This window comes from Bombina bombina, chromosome 6 (assembly GCF_027579735.1).
Source record: "Bombina bombina isolate aBomBom1 chromosome 6, aBomBom1.pri, whole genome shotgun sequence".
Lineage (NCBI taxonomy): Eukaryota > Metazoa > Chordata > Amphibia > Anura > Bombinatoridae > Bombina > Bombina bombina.
The window spans coordinates 872,682,241-872,704,185 of NC_069504.1; the positions used below are offsets into that span (position 1 = coordinate 872,682,241).

Genomic DNA, 21,945 nt, shown 5'->3' on the forward strand with positions numbered 1-21,945 from the left:
TATACACACACAAACACACATACTCATGCACACATATTTAAACACACATCATATTAATACATACATACATTTATCCACACACATACATATTTACTCATACTCGCATATTGACACACATTTATACACACATTTGCACACACATAACCACATACATATTATACACACACACATATACATACATATATGTATATACACACACACATGCACATACAAACACATACATACACACAAATATACACTCATACATACACACATAACAAACTCATATGCACATAAAATTACACACACACACACACTCATATAAATACACACATATACATATTTATTTATATACACATGCACATACCAACACATACATGCATACATACACACAAATATACACTCATAAACTCATATGCACATATAATTACATACACACACACACACACTCATATACATACACACACATACATATTTATTTATACACACACACACACATTATGAGATATTACTCTGGTGAGCGCTGAGCTGTCCAGCATACTTTTTTATGCCGGCTTTACTGCTTCCTCACACATAAAGGGATATGCTCTCTCTTACATACAACCATACTCTCTCTCTCACAGACACACAACACACATATGCACACACTTCCTCTCACACATGTAATGTGTATGTGTGCATATATATATATATATATATATATATATATATATATATATATATATATATATGTATATATACACACACAACCTGTGACACACTCCCACACATATGTCCTATCTTATAGACACACACATATTCTCTCTCTTACACACACAAAAAAAACACTTTTTTGTTTTACACAGATACTCTCACACATAGTGATGTAGACAATAAAAAACTGTCATTAACACTCAGAAGTAGATGTCCCCACTCCTAAATACACTAAATCATCCATGAAGCAGAAAAAAAAAAACACGTTTTGTGCACCTTGCTCTGTGTTAGCTTTGCAGGTATTGACCAAGGGGCATGGTAAGATCCTGTCAGCTGATTCTTATTTTTGTGTTGAAACAGAGCAAATAATAACAAAACTACAAAACAGTGCTGGTGTCAGCCCCAGTAGCAAAGGATATTAAATGTATACTCATCTATTAAACACTCCCTGCTTGCAACACAGTGTATTGTATTATTGTTAACCCCTGCTGCCCACAACAAACTTATTGCATACTGCCCTGTCTGTAAACTCCAATGGCACATGGCAAACTAGAAACAAAGGCTGCTGTCCTGGCTCTTTTTACCACCCAGTTCAAACTTCAAATATCTTATTCCCACTCACCTTTATAATATTGTTTGCAGCCATTTCAGCACTGAAGGGGGTGGGAAGGAATTAGAGTACTGCATCATAGCTTGGCTTGCAGGAAGCTGGAGTTACACTGTTTGTGCCTTCCTCACGCTGTCTGCTTGCTCAGTGCTGGGGAAGAATCTGATTACTGAGTTCAGCTGAGGCACTGTTAGGAAGGCACAGAGGGAAGCATTTTTCAGCCTGCTATTGTATCTCAGCAGCTACTTACTGCGTGATATCTCAGCACTGAGCAGAGCAAGGCAGTAGAGTGCTTAACTTGCACGGACAGTATCTCCTCCATTAACAGTTAATAGAGGAGATTATCAGGCCCATTTATCAAGCTCTGTACAGAGCTTGAAGGGCCGTGTTGCTGGCGAGTCTTCAGACTCGCCAGAAACACAAATTATGAAGCAGCAGTCACACGCTGCTCCATAACCCTGTCCGCCTGCTCTGGCGGACAGGAATCGCCGGATATCAACCCGATCGAATACGATCGGGTTGATTGACACCTCCCTGCTGGCGGCCAATTGGCCGCGAGTCAGCAGGGGGTGGCGTTGCACCAGCAGCTCTTGTGAGCTGCTGGTGCAATGTTAAATGCAGAGAGGGTATTGCTCTCCGCATTTAGCGAGGTCTTGTGGACCTGATCCGCAGTGTCGGATCAGGTCCGCAAGCCCTTTCATAAATTGGGGCCATTGTGTCTGTGCAAGTTAAATATGCTACAATAACTGTTCAATAGGCTGGGGCAGACAGAATCATTTACTGTGATAACTGTTGACATCAACTTAGACCTTTATTTTTCCTAGGTAAAAGTTGTAGGATAGAGTGGCAGTTACAAGACATTAACTGTGCTGCCTGTGCAGTGAGAAAACTGGAGCGGAGCCACTATATAAATATACTAATGCTAAAAAATAGACAGCAGGCAATTTTTTTATCTGTGCCCCTGGGTAAAGCATAGTTTGCCTAACACGAACTGCTACTGGCCCCAGAGAGGAAAGAGTGTGTGTCATAGCAGAAGAGCTGTGGGATATATGACCCTGAGTCTGACCATCAAGTATGTGCGGTTACCAGAGGCTGCGTGGAGTTGCCCCGCCGCAATGCAGGGGGGAGGCCCGGGATGGGGTGGTGGGTCCAGGACTCCAGGTGACCTGTGTGTGTCTGCAAGGGACCAGACCATCTTTACTGCAGAGATCCTTTTTTAGAAGTGCAGGCAGTGCCACACTACCGTTTCAGAAGTAAAAAAAAACAACAATCTAATATACACTTACCTCCTAATCTCGAGGTCCCATGTCATCATCTGCTGCCTGCACGTCCAACTACAGACTGACGTGCAGGTGTAGATTGTTACATTTCCCGCCACGGCGCCGCCAATTAAACAGCATACATTATTTTTAAGATTTTACATATGGATATAAAATAATAATAATAATAATAATAAAAAGGAGTACAAATTGGTAGCCATAGATGTGCTAACATGAAAAATAGTGGTGCATTACCTGTATTTAATTTTTTTTTAAAAAATTATAAAAATGCTCCTGCTCTAAGTTTGCTCCTGCTCTAAGTTTGAGCCCTCCTGATGGTGCGCATTAAGGCGTCTGCCTTGGTGGCCTTATGCAAACGCCGGCCCTGCCTGTGTACATAGGAGAATGTATGCCTTTTTAAATATAAAGTGCCCAATTCCAATGAGGCTTCCTTATATGTCCCATTCTATGAAATAAAGTGCCCAACTTTTTCTGAGTTATTCCATTAACCCCAGAAATTAAAGCCAGCACTTACCTCATATTCTGCCCAATAGCAAGGCAGCTCCCAGGTTTGAGAGTTCCTCTCCCTCACATGGACCTGTGAAACAAGAGAAAAGACTGAGTAATACCCCTCAGGTTTTCAGAGTTAGGTATCAGTATATCGGAGGCGCAGTGAGAATTATGTCTCACAAGTTCCCATTGCTCTAAAGCCACCACTGCTCTACTGAAGAGACTGATATGGACTACGGCTATACCCTAGGACAAAGCAGCACAATCTTGTACTACTTTAAAAATAATAAACTCTTGATTGAAGAATCTTTTCTAACACCTAAGTTTACCACTTCCTTGCTCTAACGTAGGCAAAGAGAATGACTGGGGTGGTAGGGAAGGAAGGTGATATTTAACAGCTTTGCTGTGGTGCTCTTTGCCGCCTCCTGCTGGGCAGGAGTGATATTCCCAATAGTAATTAGATGATCCGTGGACTCATCGTGTCATTAAAAAGAAAGTGATCTGCCAGAAGCCCAACATTTTCTTAATATATATATATATATATATATATATATATATATATATATATATATATATATTATATATATATATATATATATATATATATATATATATATATATATATATATATTTACAGTGAAAAATCTTAGGTTCATGATAATTGATCATGTCCCCCCACTTAAAATAGAGGTGGTCAGAAACAATATATTTCTCCAATTAGAGGCTAGATAGATTTTCAGGCTAGGCACCCTGCATCAATATTGACTTAAAGGGACTGTAAAGTCAAAATTACATTGTCATGATTCAGATAGAGCAATAAGATTGTAAAAAAAACTATTGAAATCTGTTATCTAATTTACTTTTATATATATATATATATAGGTATAGATATATATTTTACCAAATAGCATCAGATATATATAGAAATATATTTAAGAATAAATAAAATATATATTTTGCTATGGTAAGAACATTGGAATGTGAAATATTCATATTTCATGTCGGGTTAGCTCACTTGGTTAAATGTGAACGGGTTTGCACGTGAGTATGGGTGTTAATTTTTTTTCCACTTTTTGCGCTCTATTGAAGACTATGGGGGATTACATTAATGTGTTTGCAATATTCAAAGTTCGGCTTTTTGCATGCATTGGGTTAGCACTAGTGCACAAACGTTTTACTTCCAACTTGTAATATGTGCGGCACCCAACTTGTTGGATGTTAGGTAGCTTTTCGCTCTCCATTGAAGTCTATGGGGGATTGCATTGACGCGGTCGCGATATTCTAACTTCTGCTTTTTGCGCACATCGGGTTAGCACACAAGCAAATGCTTTTTACATTCAACTTGTAATACATACGGTACTGGATGCGCGCAAAAAGCTGAAGTCGAGCACGGTTAACACAAGAGCGGGAACGATAAATAGCGTTTCACTCGTAATCTTGCCCATTATTGTTTATCTGTGTAGAGATGAATTAGCTGTGTTCAGTTTTAACCTGGTCAATATTTATATACTGTTTCAGTGAAAAAACTTTACTTTGCATGGACCAAAATGTGCATATGCTCCATTCACCGGAATTCAAGCACTGTACCTGCTCAGACAGCATATATTGCAACTGTAAAGATTCAACCTAGCTAACAATACATATCACATTTGGCTCTGTGACCAGCTGAAGTATTTGAACTAAAGTGCACAAGGCATATGTACATATGTTTTGCAAACAATAAAAATTCTTGCTAAAACAATGATACCTTTTACTAGAAGTCTATTTTCTACTCTATGTGTATTGCAAAAATGCTTCTGTTCAAAACTGAAAATAATTTATGTGCATTTAAATTGTGAGCTTTGTGTCTCTTTAAGAACACAATTCATTTTCTTTGCAACTTATTGAAAGATTACACAGAGGCTTGCTGCAGCAGGATTAAAGCATTTGCCAAACTCTCAATATACAGTTCAGTTATTTGTTGACACTTTTGTTAAACCACTACACTTCTAGTCACATCTCTCAGTGACAACCAGCACCTAGACGTACAGTACAAGCCCTCATGATATCATATTCTCAGCGATGGCTCTAAAAATACGATTCCGATTGGGATACTTTTCATATTTTACATTTATCGTATTTGTAATTGCATTATGCAGCTTCTATGTAAGTGTTCAACAAAGAGAACATTTCTGTATCAGGTATGTGCAATATATTATACTTAATTATTGTTTAATTATTAATTCATATTCTTATTTGAATTGGACTTGTGAAAGTTGTGTCTTTACCAATCTCTCTATAAAAATTAAAGCACCTATTGGGTTTGCAATATTTTTAATAAAACAAATCACATAATTTGCTTTTTGGCTCATTGTTTTTTTACAAAGGCAAAAAGGTGTTTAAGTTGTCAAGTAATTATTTTAAAAGAAAAAGTACTTACCTCTCATAACATTCCCTTTATGACATTTGTGAAATTGTTTTGCACTGAGCTTAAAAAAATGCTCCCATAAATTATGGCTTTAGATTTAACAGTTATGTGTTTTTTTTTCTTTGTAGCAATTACCTTTTTAATTCTTTAAATGGTCTTCATCTCATGGTCCTCATCTTATAGAGACGTGCGTCTCTTTAATGAAAACAGTTTTACATAATAATATACAATACATGAAATACCTTATTTCTAAATAATTTATTTTTGTTATTGCATTCATATTTCATTATGTTTAATATTATGTTTAATACATATTTTAAAACGTTATTTAATTAAAAAATAAAATAAATATATGATATAAAATAAATAATTTTAGACTCAATTTAAAGGTACAGTCTAGTATAAATTAAACTTTCATTATTCAGATAGGACTTTTAATTTTAATCAACTTTCCAATTTACTGTTATCATCAAATTTGCTTTTTTCTCTTGGTATTCTTAGTTTAAACTAAACATAGGTAGGCTCATATGCTAATTGCTAAGCCTTTAAGGGCTGCCTCTTATCACATGCTTTTTAAATCTCTTTTCAACACAAAGAGACAGAAAGTACACGTGGGCCATATAGATAACACTGTGTTCAGGCACAGGGGGTTATTTAAGATTTAGCACAAAACAATGCTAAATAGGGCATGTCATTTTAAACAACTTTCCAGTTTACTTTTATCAACAATTTTGCTTTGTTCTCTTGGTATTCTAGTTGAAAGCAAACCTAGGGACGCACATATGATAATTTCTAAGCCCTTGAAGGCTGCCTCTATTTTATTTGCTTTTCACAGCAGGGGAGAGCAAGCTCATGTAGGCCATATAGATAGCATTGTGATCACGCCCGTGGCTTGTGGCAGACACTGCATTAATTGTCTAAAATGCAAGTCAATAGATAATAACTAAAAGTCATGTGATTAGGGGCAGTCAGAAGATGCTTAGATACAAGTTAGTCACAGAAGTAAAAAGTGTATTAATATAACAGTGTTGGTTTTGCAAAACTGGGGAATGGGTACTAAAGGGATTATCTTTCTTTTTAAACAACAACAATTCTGGTGTTGACTGTCCCTTTAAGACAATAGCTAATAAACAGTCACAGTCATGTGATCAGGGGGCTGGAAGAAGGTTCCTAGATACAAGGTAATCACAGAGGTAAAAAGTATATTAATATAACTGTTGGTTATGCAAAACTGGGCAATGGGTAATAAAGGGATTATCTATCTTTTAAAACAATAACATTTCTATGGTAGACTGTCCCTTTAAGGGGACAAAATGCAACTTTACAGTTTCCTATGGCAATAATTTATCACTGCTTGAATGCTTGCATGTAACTTCTTTCAAGTTCATCGGCATTCCACTGCAACTCCACTAAATTTTTGTGGGTTTTCAAACTTGAATCCAGTACAATTGTTTCATGTAGGTGTGGCATGAAAACTCCCTCTTTATCTAGCAATATCTCTGAGGAATAAAAAAAATGTGCATGCACAGTTCACATGTTAATGAATATCTACATATAACTTCATTTTTTTATTTTTTTTTATTTTTACCTTTAAAGTATTTTGTAGGTTTTTTTGTTTTTTTGGTTTTTTTTTATAAATATTTTTATTGAGGGTAAAAGAAATATACACATACAGGTAACTTTAAAGAAAAAAAAAAAAAGAATGATGTAGTCATTACACTCCATGACAATAAAGCAACATACAGAATAACAATTGGAGCTAAGACAAGAGAATATGAAATGCAATAATACAGCTTATTGTCTAAGTAGTACCTTTAGTATAAAACAGAAGTTATCAAACTCAAACCCTCATTTTTTCCAGCCTCCTTGAAACAGACGAGGCCACTTTTGGACCTCAAACCTTGTAAGTAGGATGAATAGTAGGAGGATTATAACCATATAAGGCCACTTATGGACCGTCAGGATATGGCAACTATAGATATATTTACATGAATGAAACTTGTACAGTACCTATGAATACAACTTTGTACCTTATAATTAGTATATAGAAGACAATCTTTGCACCTTTACAGATAAAGAAAAGTTAAAGAGCTGTTAGAGTAGCAAATGTATATGCTCCCTAACTAGGGGCTACTGAGCAAATCAAGAAGGCTCTTATGTGGAATGAGGTTTCTGTTAGCATATATAGATTTTCAGAGGTATAAAAGATAATTAACAGTAGCACTTAATGTGCCATAACAACTCATATTGCACAATTATTACTATGTGAGACATATTTACTTAAGCCCTATGAGTATATAAGTACATATGGAGCTAAACTGTCTGAGTTTAGAATAATAACATAGGTGTAAAGATGTTGGAGTTAAGGGGATAACCAAAAATAATCTGATAGAACAATATGGATGCAAGGGGGATTAACTTAATCAGGTGGCTAGGAGTATTAAGGTTAATTAAGTATAGCTATGGACCTAAAGTCTCATAATAAGAAAATAAACACTGGTCTTGTCTAGATAGAGAGGGCAACAAATGGTCAGAAGGACAGTGCATTTATATCTTGGACTTAACTTAACATGAGCAGGGGGAATGACCAGCAGCAACTTTAGCAGTCTGAACATATTAGCACAGTCTAGCAGCAACGTTACCTAACACAGACATAACATACGCTAAAACAGTCTAGCAGTAACGTTAGCAGTCTGAAACAACTTTGCACAGTCTAGATAGAGGGGACAGCAAATGATCAGAAGGACAGTGCATGCATATCTTGGACGTATCACAGACATAACATACGCTAACACACCACTGTGACCCCAAGGCAGGGAAGGAGTTAATACACACATACAAGCCGTCACGAACATTGAGAGCAACAAAGTCAGTCATCATATGCTGGGAGTTATACCAGCCGTTGCGCACATGGGAATTCTGACAGTGCATTAGTAACATAGCATATACCAACATATTACTTTAATAAACATATATAGGCATGAGACTAACCCTAATGGCTTTGAAGCTAAACATATATATATATATATATATATATATACAATCCTGCTCTGAACATGCTTAGGTATGATTCTCTCGCCAGTACTCTGGCCCTAGCGTTACTCAGGAGAGCTGCCCTTAATGTACTCAGAATAAAAAAGATAAAAGGAAACAGAACAAACCAATGCGGTCCCAAAATGTCCACAACTGTCCAGATTAGGTGCTATCACAAAATATGTAATACCAGAAATTAATAATTACAAACAAAGCCCTCTTGAACTAATAGCTTCTTAGCGCAGCTCTCACATGTCTATTAGTCTAACTGCGATCAGTTGCTGAGCGATACCTCTTTGCCTAAATCCCACTGCTTGGTAACAGACATTGAGGTATTGTTAGTTGCACTCAGTCTTGGGGTTAATGTCCTATATTAAGTTGCCTCTAGCAGATATGATCGCAGTGTAAAATAAAGTGTGTGTCACCATATTCACCCCACTCCGGTCCTCAGGAACGGCAAATCCCCTCCATCTTGGTGCCCTCGGCTGGGTCCTAAAACATGCGAGCTGGATGAGGGATACGTTTTGCTTTTTCTTAAGGTCTCAGCGACGAGATTCAGAGGGGTGTCTGCCGGATAGATGTTAAATGTAGGAATGAGGTAACGCGCTGACTCTGTAAGACTTAAGTTGCGGCAGCCATGACCTGCACCGGTTGGGGCCCGCATCTCTAGAGAAGTATCCGTTGAAGGTGCTCTGCCACTCGGACCGCCATAACATCGGATGGCTGTGGAGATGTCTCCATCAGGCCTGGAACAAGCCATGCCAATAGATGCTGAAAAGGTTTCCTGGATGGCGGCGGCGTCCGCTCCCTGCCCATGGCTCGTCCAGGTCACCGTTGGGGTAAGTAAGTTTTGTGCCAGCCGTCCATCACTCATTTCTGCAGAGACATGAGTAGGACTTGGGAAGGTGGGTATTATCTGCCGGGGCACAAGAGCTGCATCTCTCTCCGTCTCTATAGAGTCGCAGTCTCCCCGCGTGGCTTCATCCCGGTCAGTAATTGTGGAGAGATATATCCCCTTTTGCAGGGTTTTTTCAAAAGCAACTTGATAAGCATCTAGAAGGTTGCTGAACTCCAATAGTAAAAAGGTAGTTGAATCCATATTAAGGTTGGATTTATACTGCGCACTCAGGGCACAGCTAGTTGTGGGGACAGGCTGAGGCTTCTATAATAGGGGAAGGCCTCAAAGTTCAAAGTCCGGTACTGAGGGCTATGGAGCCTAGTCACTATTCAAAAACCCTATATCTTGAATTTGGACTTCTTCAGACCAGCCTCTCCACTGTTTTGATCAAAGTGTTGCTAACAATGCAATGCTAAATCAGGTTCCAATGAAGATAGCTTAAGGAGCTGAAGCTCAGTGCGACCTATAAGATGGCCGCCGCCCGGGTGTCCCCCATATAACTTCATTTTATTATGTATTATTCCAAATTTAGATAGTGGTTGTAGGTGGCGCAAAAAAAGGATTGCTGTTCCCAATATGTTTCAGAACGATTATGTTATTTTCAAAAATATATTGAAAAAATTATATTATATTATATATTGTAAAAAAAAATATATATATATATATATATATATATATATAAAAAATTATAATTTATAATTTTCGTTGGATTGCTATACCTTTAGTTTTATATTCTTTTTGGATAAATTGATGCTGACACGTGATAATGATATTGAAATAAGCTCCTTTATTAATATACTCGTTTAAACAACCAAATGAATTGTTCAAATAAAATCTACAATATTGTTAAAATCTAATCAATAAAATTCACAATATTGACAATAGTGTTAAAACCTGACACCGGTGTCCGTTATTTACATAGGATCTATATGTTTCTAGGATATCTAGTATTACTACCTAGTGTTCCAACTCATATAATCTGTAAAAGAATACCTTAAACGTTTAAAATTGCTAAACAATAAAAGGTTGCAGAAATAATATGACTTTCTACTGATATGCAGACTGTATTGCTAAAACATCTGTTTACTTGGTATTGTTACACATATTACACTATAAATACATTTTTGGGGTGTACGGATTATAAATTGTGTTTATAAATAGCTAAAAAATTAAAAAGTTACTGATAATTGTATCAACATACAAGGTGGTTTTCACAGTGTTTCCGTATGTTGCACACTGACTTTATATTCTTTGTTATGGGGGCGATTGTCGTTTAGGCTTTGTATTATGTTTGTCTGTAATGTTACCTTCGTAGTGTATCTGGCTGATTACACTTAAAAATAGAGTCCGTAGTGGAAAAAGATTATAAACAGGTTGAATAGCCGGTTGTTCCTGGAGTTTGAAGCTGCAGTAGGAAATGTGTTCCGTTTACCGTTCCGTTAGATCTGATACTCCTGGGATCAAAGGTGGGTTTTCTTTCGGTCAGTGACCAATATCCTTATATTAAGATAGCTGCCAGGATAGCGATGTTCCTTTGGTGGTTGTTAATTTGTGGTCCAATCGCCTCTGTTGTTTGTCTTTATTCCTTTAGAGGTTCCAATGACACTTCACTTGATAGCTGTCTGTGTATTGTTCTACTGAATGTTGGTGCTTCTTTCGGTCAGTGACCGATTACTTGCCGGTTGTTGTGGTCAAGCCTCCTCTGGTCTTTTTGGGTCCAATGGTGGTTATTTTTGTAACGGTTAGTCTTGCCAGGCTTTGAGACGGATGAAGTATTGCAGGCTCAAATTAACCCCTGTTTACCATAAACAGAGTGGTGTTCAGCTTTGGTACTCAGCTCTGTATATCGGGGTCAAATGGTGGTTTTCATAGTACGGTTAGTCTCGCCGGACTTGGAAATAGATAAAGTATTTGCAAGATAGAGCACAGAGGGCTCAAAAACGATTCCTTGTTCACCACAATCAGTGTGGTAATTGTCTCTGGTATCAACGCGTTTCGTCTGGACAGCCTTTTTCAAGATACCAAATGTGGGGATTCATGGCTATTTAAAGCCTCAGAGATTAACTCTTAAATTGCTAATTATAATTGCATAGAGTGTTTACTACAAAGTCCATATTTGGAATAATAATAGTGATTTTCTTATACAGCATAGTCAAAAATTGGTCATCTATTATATTCCAACATATACTCAATAGGAGCGTTATAGGCATGTTAAAAGTGTCTATCTTTATTTACAATATTACTGGAACATACTGTCATCTTTTATGATAGAAACCAAAAAAGTTGTATAAATTAGTATGGATCTTAGCGTTGGGGAGGGGGTGGATAATTTGATCATGGTTTATTACAATATAGATATAATTGTTATGTTTTATTTCATTGTTTGAGTTAACTTTTCAAGTTGTGTGTCTCTGGACTGCAAAACGTTATGACATTAATTTTATATACATATTTTTTGTGAACATATTTTTTTGTGAGTAATTATTATGGTTGGAAGATGCACTTTTAGCACTGTGTGGTTAGATCCTTTATAAAATTGCATTGAGATCTAGTTCGCTGTTAAGGCCTTTTGGGTGTAGAGTGTTCAATTTAAAAATTAGTTCAGCTTCCTGATATAAAAACTTTTTTTTCTACATTCCCTCCTCTACCATCATTCTTGACTTTCTTAATTCCCCAAAATTTCATGTCATTTGGGTTGCCCCTATGGAATTGTTTGAAGTGGGCATACAATCTAGTGTTATCTTTCTCTTTTTCTATGCAGCGGATGTGTTCCCTTATTCTTTCTTTCAATTTTCTCCCCGTTTGGCCTAAATATTGAAGCTCACATGAGCACTGAATTAGATAAATTATATTGGTGTCTGTGCACCGTATGGTGTCATTAATCTTGAATTCTCTCTGAGTTATTGTTGATTTTACCATTTTGGTTTTAGTGCTAAATTTGCATGATTTACATTCATGACAGGGAAAGAACCCTGATATTTTTTCATTTTTAAGATTATATTGGTTCAGACATGTTTTAGATTTAAATTCACTGGGCGCTAAGATATTCTTTAGGTTAGTGGCCTTTCTGAATATAATGTCAGGGCGATGTTTCAGTCGACCCCGATATACAGAGCTGAGTACCAAAGCTGAACACCACTCTGTTTATGGTAAACAGGGGTTAATTTGAGCCCTCTCTGCTCTATCCTGCAATACTTAATCCGTCTCAAAGCCTGGCGAGACTAACTGCTACAAAAATAACCACCATTGGACCCAAAAAGACCAGAGGAGGCTTGACCACAACAACCGGCAAGTAATCGGTCACTAACCGAAAGAAGCACCAACATTCCGTAGAACAATACACAGACAGCTATCAAGTGAAGTGTCATTGGAACCTCTAAAGGAATAAAGACAAACAACAGAGGCGATTGGACCACAAATTAACAACCGCCAAAGGAACATCGCTAGCCTGGCAGCTATCTTAATATAAGGATATCGGTCACTGACCGAAAGAACACCCACCTTTGATCCCAGGAGTATCAGATCTAACGGAACGGTAAACGGAACACATTTCCTACCGCAGCTTCAAACTCCAGGAACAACCTGCTATTCAACCTGTTTATAATCTTTTTCCACTACGGACTCTATTTTTAAGTGTAATCAGCCAGATACACTACGAAGGTAACATTACAGACAAACATAATACAAAGCCTAAACGACAATTGCCCCCATAACAAAGAATATAAAGTCAGTGTGCAACATACGGAAACACTGTGAAAACCACCTTGTATATTGATACAATTATCAGTAACTTTTTAACTTTTTAGCTATTTATAAACACAATTTATACTCTGTACACCCCAAAAATGTATTTATAGTGTAATATGTGTAACAATACCAAGTAAACAGATGTTTTAGCAATACAGTCTGCATATCAGTAGAAAGTCATATTATTTCTGCAACCTTTTATTGTTTAGCAATTTTAAACGTTTAAGATATTCTTTTACAGATTATATGAGTTGGAATACTAGGTAGTAATACTAGATATCCTAGAAACATATAGATCCTATGTAAATAACGGACACCGGTGTCAGGTTTTAACACTATTGTCAATATTGTGAATTTTATTGATTAGATTTTAACAATATTGTAGATTTTATCTGAACAATTCATTTGGTTGTTTAAACGAGTATATTAATAAAGGAGCTTATTTCAATATCATTATCACGTGTCAGCATCAATTTATCCAAAAAGAATATAAAATTAGAGGTATAGCAATCCAACGAAAATTATAAATTATAAAAAAATTTTTATATATATATATATTTTTTTTTTTTTTTTTTTTTTGACAATATATAATATAATATAATTTTTTCAATATATTTTTGAAAATAACATAATCGTTCTGAAACATATTGGGAACAGCAATCCTTTTTTGCGCCACCTACAACCACTATCTAAATTACAAAACTTTGGGATAACGTTTTTTTCAGGTGTGCTTGATTCCCTACCAGTCAGACAGTCTAATTTTATTTTTATTCTATTATTCCAAATTTACCTTGCTTCTTTTATTTTGAAATGATAGAATCCTTAAAGGGACACGAAATCCAAAGAAAAAGCAATTTTAAATAACTTTCCAATTTACTTATATTATTTAATGGGCTTCATTCTCTTGCTATCCTTTGTTTAAAAGCATATATAAAAAGGCTCAGTAGCCGCTGATTAGTGGTTACACATAGACGCTTTGTATGATTGTCTAAACCATGTGCATTGCTATATCTTCAACAAAAGATATCTGAAGAATGAAGCAGATTAAATAATAGAAGTACATTTGAATGTTGTTTAAAATTGTATTCTCTATCTGAATCATAAAAGAAACATTTTGGGTTTCATGTGGCTTTAATGTTGGTTTTCTGTAAAGGCAATCGTATATGACATGAAAGTAAACTTTTGATCTCAAATTTTATAAAAAGAATATCTCACAGTTTAAACAAATTAAAAAGAGGTCTTTTTAAATTCTTGCATAATCTCTTTAAAAACAACATATGACTTCATTGGGTAACTCACAGGAAAAATACTAAAATTGTGTTTGAGAGTAAACATTAAAATCTTTTGCCTCATTCATTTTAAACAAAGAATTTAAGCTATTTAAGTTTTCTTTCAATCAAATGTCCAACGTTGGCCAAATATTTTGAAATCTATTATTAGTGAGATTTACGTTTTGAATTTTAATTGCAACAGACAGATTACAGTATACAAACCTGTTTAGGCTTTTTACACACAACACATCTTGGTGCAGTTCACATTAAAGCTGATATCAACACTTCCTAACAACAATGTTCAGTTTTCTATAACATACATACACCTAGATTACAAGTTTTGTGTTCGTGTTTTAATGCTGAAAAAAATTGTAATTTCAGCGTTAAAACCAGACCGCAGCCATTACAAGTCTTGTCGGTATAGCTGTACCGCAAGCCTTTTAGTCTGTAACGCAACGTCAGTCCCGCACACGTAAAAATTACGTTTTATCATGGGACTTTCATAGCGCAGCAATTATGAGTTTTGAGGTGAGGCTAAAAAGCTTGCGTTACACTCTATAACGACAAGATCCGTTTCGCCATCTGAGAGCAGTAGTTATGAGTTTTACACAACATATCTGTTACATAAAACTCGTAACTAAAGTGTTAAGAAGAACACTAACACCCATAAACTACCTATTAACACGTAAACCGAGGCCCTTCCGCATCGCAAACACTATATTAAATTTATTAACCCCTAATCTGCCGCTCCTGACATCCTCGCCACTAATAAAATGTATTAACCCCTATTACGCAGCTCCCCGACATTGTCACCACTATAATAAACTTATTAACCCTTAAACCGCTGCCCTCCCGCATCGCAAACGCTATTTAAATATTATTAACCCCTAATCTGCAGTCTGCCCACATCGCCCTCACTATACTAAAGTTATTTTGCCCTACACTGCCGCCACTATAATAAACCTATTAACCTCTAAACCGAAAGCCCCCCACATCGCAATAAACTAATTTATTCTAATAACCACTAAACCTAACGCCCCCCTAACTTTATATTAAAATTACAATTTCCCTATCTTAAATTAAATTAAAACTTACCTGTCAAATTAAAAAAACTAAACAAGTAAACTAATATAAATATTAAACTAAAATTAAACTAACTACCAATTAAATTAAACTAAAATAATACACATTAAAAAATCCTAACACTACTCTAAATATTACAAACTATCTAGGTACAAAAAATACTAAATTACAAAAAATAACAAACACTAAATTTCGAAAAATAACAAACGAAATTATCCAAAATAAGAAAGAATCACACCTAATCTAATAGCCCTATAAAAATAAAAAAATCCACCCAAAATAAAAAAAACCCTAGCCTACAATAAACTACCAATAGCCCTTAAAAGGTCTTTTTGTAGGGCATTGCCCTAAGTTAAACAGTTCTTTTACCTGTATAAAAAAATACAAAGACCCCCCAAAATAAAAAACCTAACTCTAAAAAAAAAACTAAGCTACCCATTGCCCTGAAAAGGGCATTTGTATGGACATTGCCCTTAAAAGGGCATTTAGCTCTTTTACAAGTCCAAACCCTAAACTAAAAAAAATCCACCCAAAAAAACATTAAAAAACCTATCACTAATCCCCGAAGATCCACTTACAGTTTTTGAAGTCCCGCTTGAACGATCTTCATCCAGGAAGCGAAGTCCTCATCCAGGCGGCGAGAAGTCTTCATCCAGATGGCCTCTTCTATCTTCATCCAGACGGCATCTTCTATCTTCATCCCAGCGGCGCGGAGCGGGTCCATCCTGAAGACATCCGGCGCGGAGCATCCTCTTCATACGGTTGCCGCCATATACTGAATCTTCAATGCAAGGGACGCGATTCAAAATGGCGTCCCTTGCATTCCTTTTGGCTGATTTGATTTTGGAAATTCAAATCAGCCAATAAGATGAGAGCTACTGAAATTCTATTAGCTGATTTGAACAGCCAATAGAATTTCATTAGCTTTCATCATATGGGCTGATTTGAACAGCCAAAAGGATTTCAGTAGCTCTCATCCTATTGGCTGATTTAAATTTTCAAAATCAAATCAGCCAATAGGACTACAAGGGATGCCATCTTGAATTGCGTACCTTGCATTGAAGATTCAGTGTACGGCGGCGACCATATGAAGAGGATGCTCTGCGCCGGATGTCTTCAGGATGGACCTGCTCTGCGCTGCCGGGATGAAGATTGAAGATGCCGCCTGGATGAAGATAGAAGAGGCCGCCTGGATGAAGACTTCTCGTCGCCTGGATGAGGACTTCGCCGCTTGAATGAAAATAGAAGAGGCTGTCTGGATGAAGACTTCTCTCCGCCTGGATGAGGACTTCGCCGCCTGGATGAAGATCGTTTAAGCGGGACTTCAAAAATTGTAAGTGGATCTTCAGGGGTTAGTGTTAGGTTTTTTTAAGGGTTTTTGTGTGGGTTTTTTTAGTTTAGGGTTTGGGCTTGTAAAAGAGCTAAATGCCATTTTAAGGGCAATGCCCATACAAATGCCCTTTTCAGGGCAATGGGTAGCTTAGGTTTTTTTAGATAGTTTTTGTTTTGTGGGTTGGGGCGTGGGGGTTTGCAATGTTAGTGGGTCTTTGTAATTTTTTTTCAGGTAAAAGAGCTGTTTTAAGGGCTATTGGTAGTTTATTCTAGATTAGGTTTTTTTTTTTTTTTTTTTTTTTAAATGGGTATTAGAATAGGAATAATTTTATTAGTTTTGATAAATGTGTTTGTTATTTTGCGTAATGTATTTGGTTTGTTTTGGGGTAGGTTTTTATTTTTAGATTAGGGCTTGGGCATTTCACAAAAGAGCTGAATGCCCTTTTAAGGACAGGATAAAGAGCTAAATGTCCTTTTAAGGGCAATGCCCATACAAATGCCCTTTTCAGGGCAATGGTTAGCTTAGGTTTTACTTTATTTTTATTGTGTTGGTTTGGGGAGTGTGGGTTTGTATACTGTTAGGGGGTGTTTGTTTTGTTTTGTAGCAAAAGAGCTGTTAACTTTAGGGCAATGCCCTACAAAAGGCCATTTTAAGGGTCCACAAAAGGCCCTTTTAAGGGCCCTTGGTAGTTTATTCTAGATTAGGGCTTTTTATTTTTTAAAGGGTATTAGAATAGGAATGATTTTTATTATTTTGTATAATTTCTTTTTTTATTTTTTGTAATGATAGGTTTTTTATTTTTAGTAATTTTAGTGTTTGCTATTTTTTGTAATATTAGGTTTTAGTGTAAGGCAGCTTAGGTTTTATTTCACAGGTAAGTTTGTATTTATTTTAACTAGCCCCGGTTAGTAAATAGTTAATAACTATTTACTAACTAGTCTACCTAGTTAAAATAAATGCAAACTTACCTGTTAAAAAAAATAAAACCTAAGCTAGCTACAATATAACTATTAGTTATATTGTAGCTAGCTTAGGTTTTATGTCACAGGTATTTAGTTTTAAATAGGAATTATTTAGCTAATAATTCTAAGTTTAATTTAGCTCTATTTTAATTATGTTAAAGTTAGGGGGTGTTACAGTTAGGGATAGGTTTAGGGGTTAATATGTAGTTTAATTTAGGTTGTTGTGATGTGGGGGCCTGGCGGTTTAAGGGTTAATATATTTATTTAGTAGTAGTGATGTTGGAGGCCAGATGTTTAGGGGTTAATGACTTTATTTAGTGGCTGTGATGTCGGGGTATGGCGGAATAGGGGTTAATAGATTTATTATAGTGTGGGTGATGTTGGGGTGCAGGGGAATAGGGGTTAATAACTTTAGTATAGTGGCAGCGATATCGGGAGCGGCAGATTAGGAGTTAATAGTTTTATTTCGGTGGCGGCGATATCGGGGGCGGCAAATTAGGGGTTAATAACATTATGTAGGTGCCGGCGACGTTGGAGAGGGAGAGATTAGGAGTGTTTAGACTCAGGGTTTATGCTAGGGCGTTAGGTTTAAACGGCGGTTTAGGGGTTATACTTTTAATATAGATTTAGAGGTAGTGTCGGCCGGGAACTGCGTTTTAGGATAGAAAAAATAAAAATTCCGAATATGGGGCTGCGTTACGGAGCTTTTCATTCCGCGATCGGAGGGGTTAAACTTTTTTCTGACCCGCTCTCCCCATTGATTTCTATGGGGAACACGTGCACAAGCACGTCAAAACAGAGCTTGGATTGTGTGCGGTATGGAGCTCAACGCAGTCATATTGCACGCACAAGCCGGCTGTTTGTAAACTTGTAATGTCTGCGCTATAGGGGGTTAAATAACGCAACATTTTTGCGTTCGTTCATTTCCCTATTGCACGCATAACTTGTAATCTAGCTGATAGTAAATTGCATCCTGGTAGTCATTATTTCCAAAATGTATAATTACTTATTATTTATTACACCTTTATAATTCAATGCTCAGCAAATTATATGAAAGGAGAGCATGTCAATCACTCCAAACAAGCGTTGAGTGATTATTCTTGCTATTTTTCAATTGGCAAAGAGCCTCAAAAGTTTTAATTGCATCGTCATACGTTTTCCTATGAATGTTGTTAATAAATTATATTATTTTTTCTTACCTTTGAGATAAAGATATCCACACATTTAAGATAACCTTTCTTTCATAACAACGTATCCGTATATTTGCTAGCAGCATAAAAAAAAGATAAAAAGCAAGATTGGAGCCTTTTTTCACTAACTTGTTTCTAGTAGACATTTGTGCGATCCAAAAATTTGGTTCACTTAGTTTCGTTTAGATTCGGGCCATAAAAAAATTTGGTTTGAGACATTCGTAATAATTCAGTATGTGTCAGTAATTCGGTTTTGGAATTTATTCGTGTTGTTCCGAATTTTGAAATTCAAATGCATTTGAAACCGTTACCGAATTATTATTAATGTCGGACCGAATCTTTATTACGGATCTAATTGTTATTTCTAGCTAATGATCCGGCGATTGCCGAAACAAAATTATGTTAATCCGCCGCCGCCGCACCGCCACTACATAAAGCTATTAAACCATAAATCGCCATCCCCCCACATCAAGAACACTACTTAAAACTATTAACCCCTAAACCCCACCACCCCCACATTGCCAACACCTAAACCGCCGTTCCAAAACATTGCACCACTATATAAAGCTATTAACCCCTAAATCGACATCCCCCCACATCACTAACACTACCTAAACCTATTAACCCCTAAACTGCACCCCCCCACACATCGCCAACACTAACTAAACATATTATCCCTTAAATCGCCATTCCAAAACATTGCCGACACAAACTAAACCACCCCCCCAAACATGCTGACACAAACTAAACCTATTAACCCCTAAACTGCACCCCCCAACATCGGCAACACTAACTAAACCTATTAACCCCTAAACCGCTATTCTATAAACCCCTAAACCGCCACTTACAAACATCGCCAATACTAACTAAACCTATTAACCCCTAAACCGCTGGCCTCCACATCACAACAACCTAAATTAAATTATATTAACCCCTAAATCTAACACCCCCTAACCCTAAACCTAACACCCCCTAACTTTAACATAATTAAAATATAACTAAATTAAAGTTACAATTGTTAACTAAATAATACCTAGGGTTTAGGGTTAGGTGGTTTAGGGTTAGGTTTAGGGTTAGGGGTAGGGATGGGCGAATGTGCAAATTTTCGAATTTCGAATTTCGAACGAATGTTATTACCGAAATTCGAATTCTAAATTCGAATGTCGATAAGAACGAATATTCTTAAAAATTCGAAAATCGAATGTTATTTACAGTTTTCGAATGTCACTTTCGAATTCGAATGTTTATAATTATATCGAATGTCTACATTCGAAATTCGAATTTTTTGAATTCGAATATAATTTCGAATTTTTCGAATTCGAATATAAATTCGAATTTTTCGAATTAGAATATTGCAAAAATCGAATATTACATTTAAAAGCATTAGAAATACTATTACAATCTAAATTCAAATTTTTCGAATTCGAATACACGTATTGCATAATTCGAATATTACATTTAAAGAAAAAGCATTAGAAATACTATTATAATCTAAATTCGAATTTTTCGAATTCGAATATTGCATAATTCGAATATTACATTTAAAGAAAAAGCATTAGAAATACTATTACAATCAAAATTCGAATTTTTCGAATTCGAATATAGCATAATTCGAATATTACATTTAAAGAAAAAGCATTAGAAATACTATTACAATCTAAATTCGAATTTTTCGAATTCGAATATTGCATAATTCGAATATTACATTTAAAGAAAAAGCATTAGAAATACTATTACAATCTAAATTCGAATTTTTCGAATTCGAATACACGTATTGCATAATTCGAATATTACATTTAAAGAAAAAGCATTAGAAATACTATTACAATCTAAATTCGAATTTTTCGAATTCGAATATTGCATAATTCGAATATTACATTTAAAGAAAAAGCATTAGAAATACTATTACAATCAAAATTCGAATTTTTCGAATTCGAATATTGCATAATTCGAATATTACATTTAAAGAAAAAGCATTAGAAATACTATTACAATCTAAATTCGAATTTTTCGAATTCGAATATTGCATAATTCGAATATTACATTTAAAGAAAAAGCATTAAAAATACTATTACAATCTAAATTCGAATTTTCCGAATTTGAATACACGTATTGCATAATTCGAATATTACATTTAAAGAAAAAGCATTAGAAATACTATTACAATCTAAATTTGAATTTTTCGAATTCGAATACACGTATTGCATAATTCGAATATTCCATTTAAAGAAAAAGCATTAGAAATACTATTACAATCTAAATTCGAATTTTTCGAATTCGAATATTGCATAATTCGAATATTACATTTAAAGAAAAAGCATTAGAAATACTATTACAATCTAAATTCTAATTTTTCGAATTCGAATATTGCATAATTCGAATATTACATTTAAAGAAAAAAGCATTAGAAATACTATTACAATCTAAATTCGAATTTTTCGAATTCGAATACACGTATTGCATAATTCGAATATTACATTTAAAGAAAAAGTATTAGAAATACTATTACAATCTAAATTCGAATTTTTCGAATTCGAATACACGTATTGCATAATTCGAATATTACATTTAAAGAAAAAGCATTAGAAATACTATTACAATCTAAATTTGAATTTTTCGAATTCGAATATTGCATAATTCGAATATTCCATTTAAAGAAAAAGCATTAGAAATACTATTACAATCTAAATTCGAATTTTTCGAATTCGAATATTGCATAATTCGAATATTACATTTAAAGAAAAAGCATTAGAAATACTATTACAATCTAAATTCGAATTTTTCGAATTCGAATATTTTCGAATGTAATCGTAAAATTCGAAACCGAATATTTGAAAATCGAATGTTAGAATGTTATGTAAACATTCGAAATTCGATTCGAACGAACGAATGTGTTAAAATTCGTGCCGTTTTTCGAATGTTGCGAAACATTCGCCCATCCCTAGTTAGGGGGTGTTAGGTTTAGGGGTAAAT

The 21,945-nt window shown here is 35.4% G+C and overlaps 1 protein-coding gene across 1 annotated transcript in view; it reads left to right on the plus strand.

Annotated features, from left to right (window-relative positions):
* Positions 1-5,065: 5,065 nt before the first annotated feature.
* The window catches only part of LOC128664753 (alpha-2,8-sialyltransferase 8F-like), a 146,062-nt gene continuing 129,182 nt past the window's right edge, over positions 5,066-21,945 (plus strand). The window contains exon 1 of the mRNA XM_053719559.1: positions 5,066-5,228. Within this exon, the coding sequence (XP_053575534.1) occupies positions 5,110-5,228 (119 nt within the window). The 5' untranslated portion in view covers positions 5,066-5,109. The remainder of the gene's footprint in view (positions 5,229-21,945) is intronic.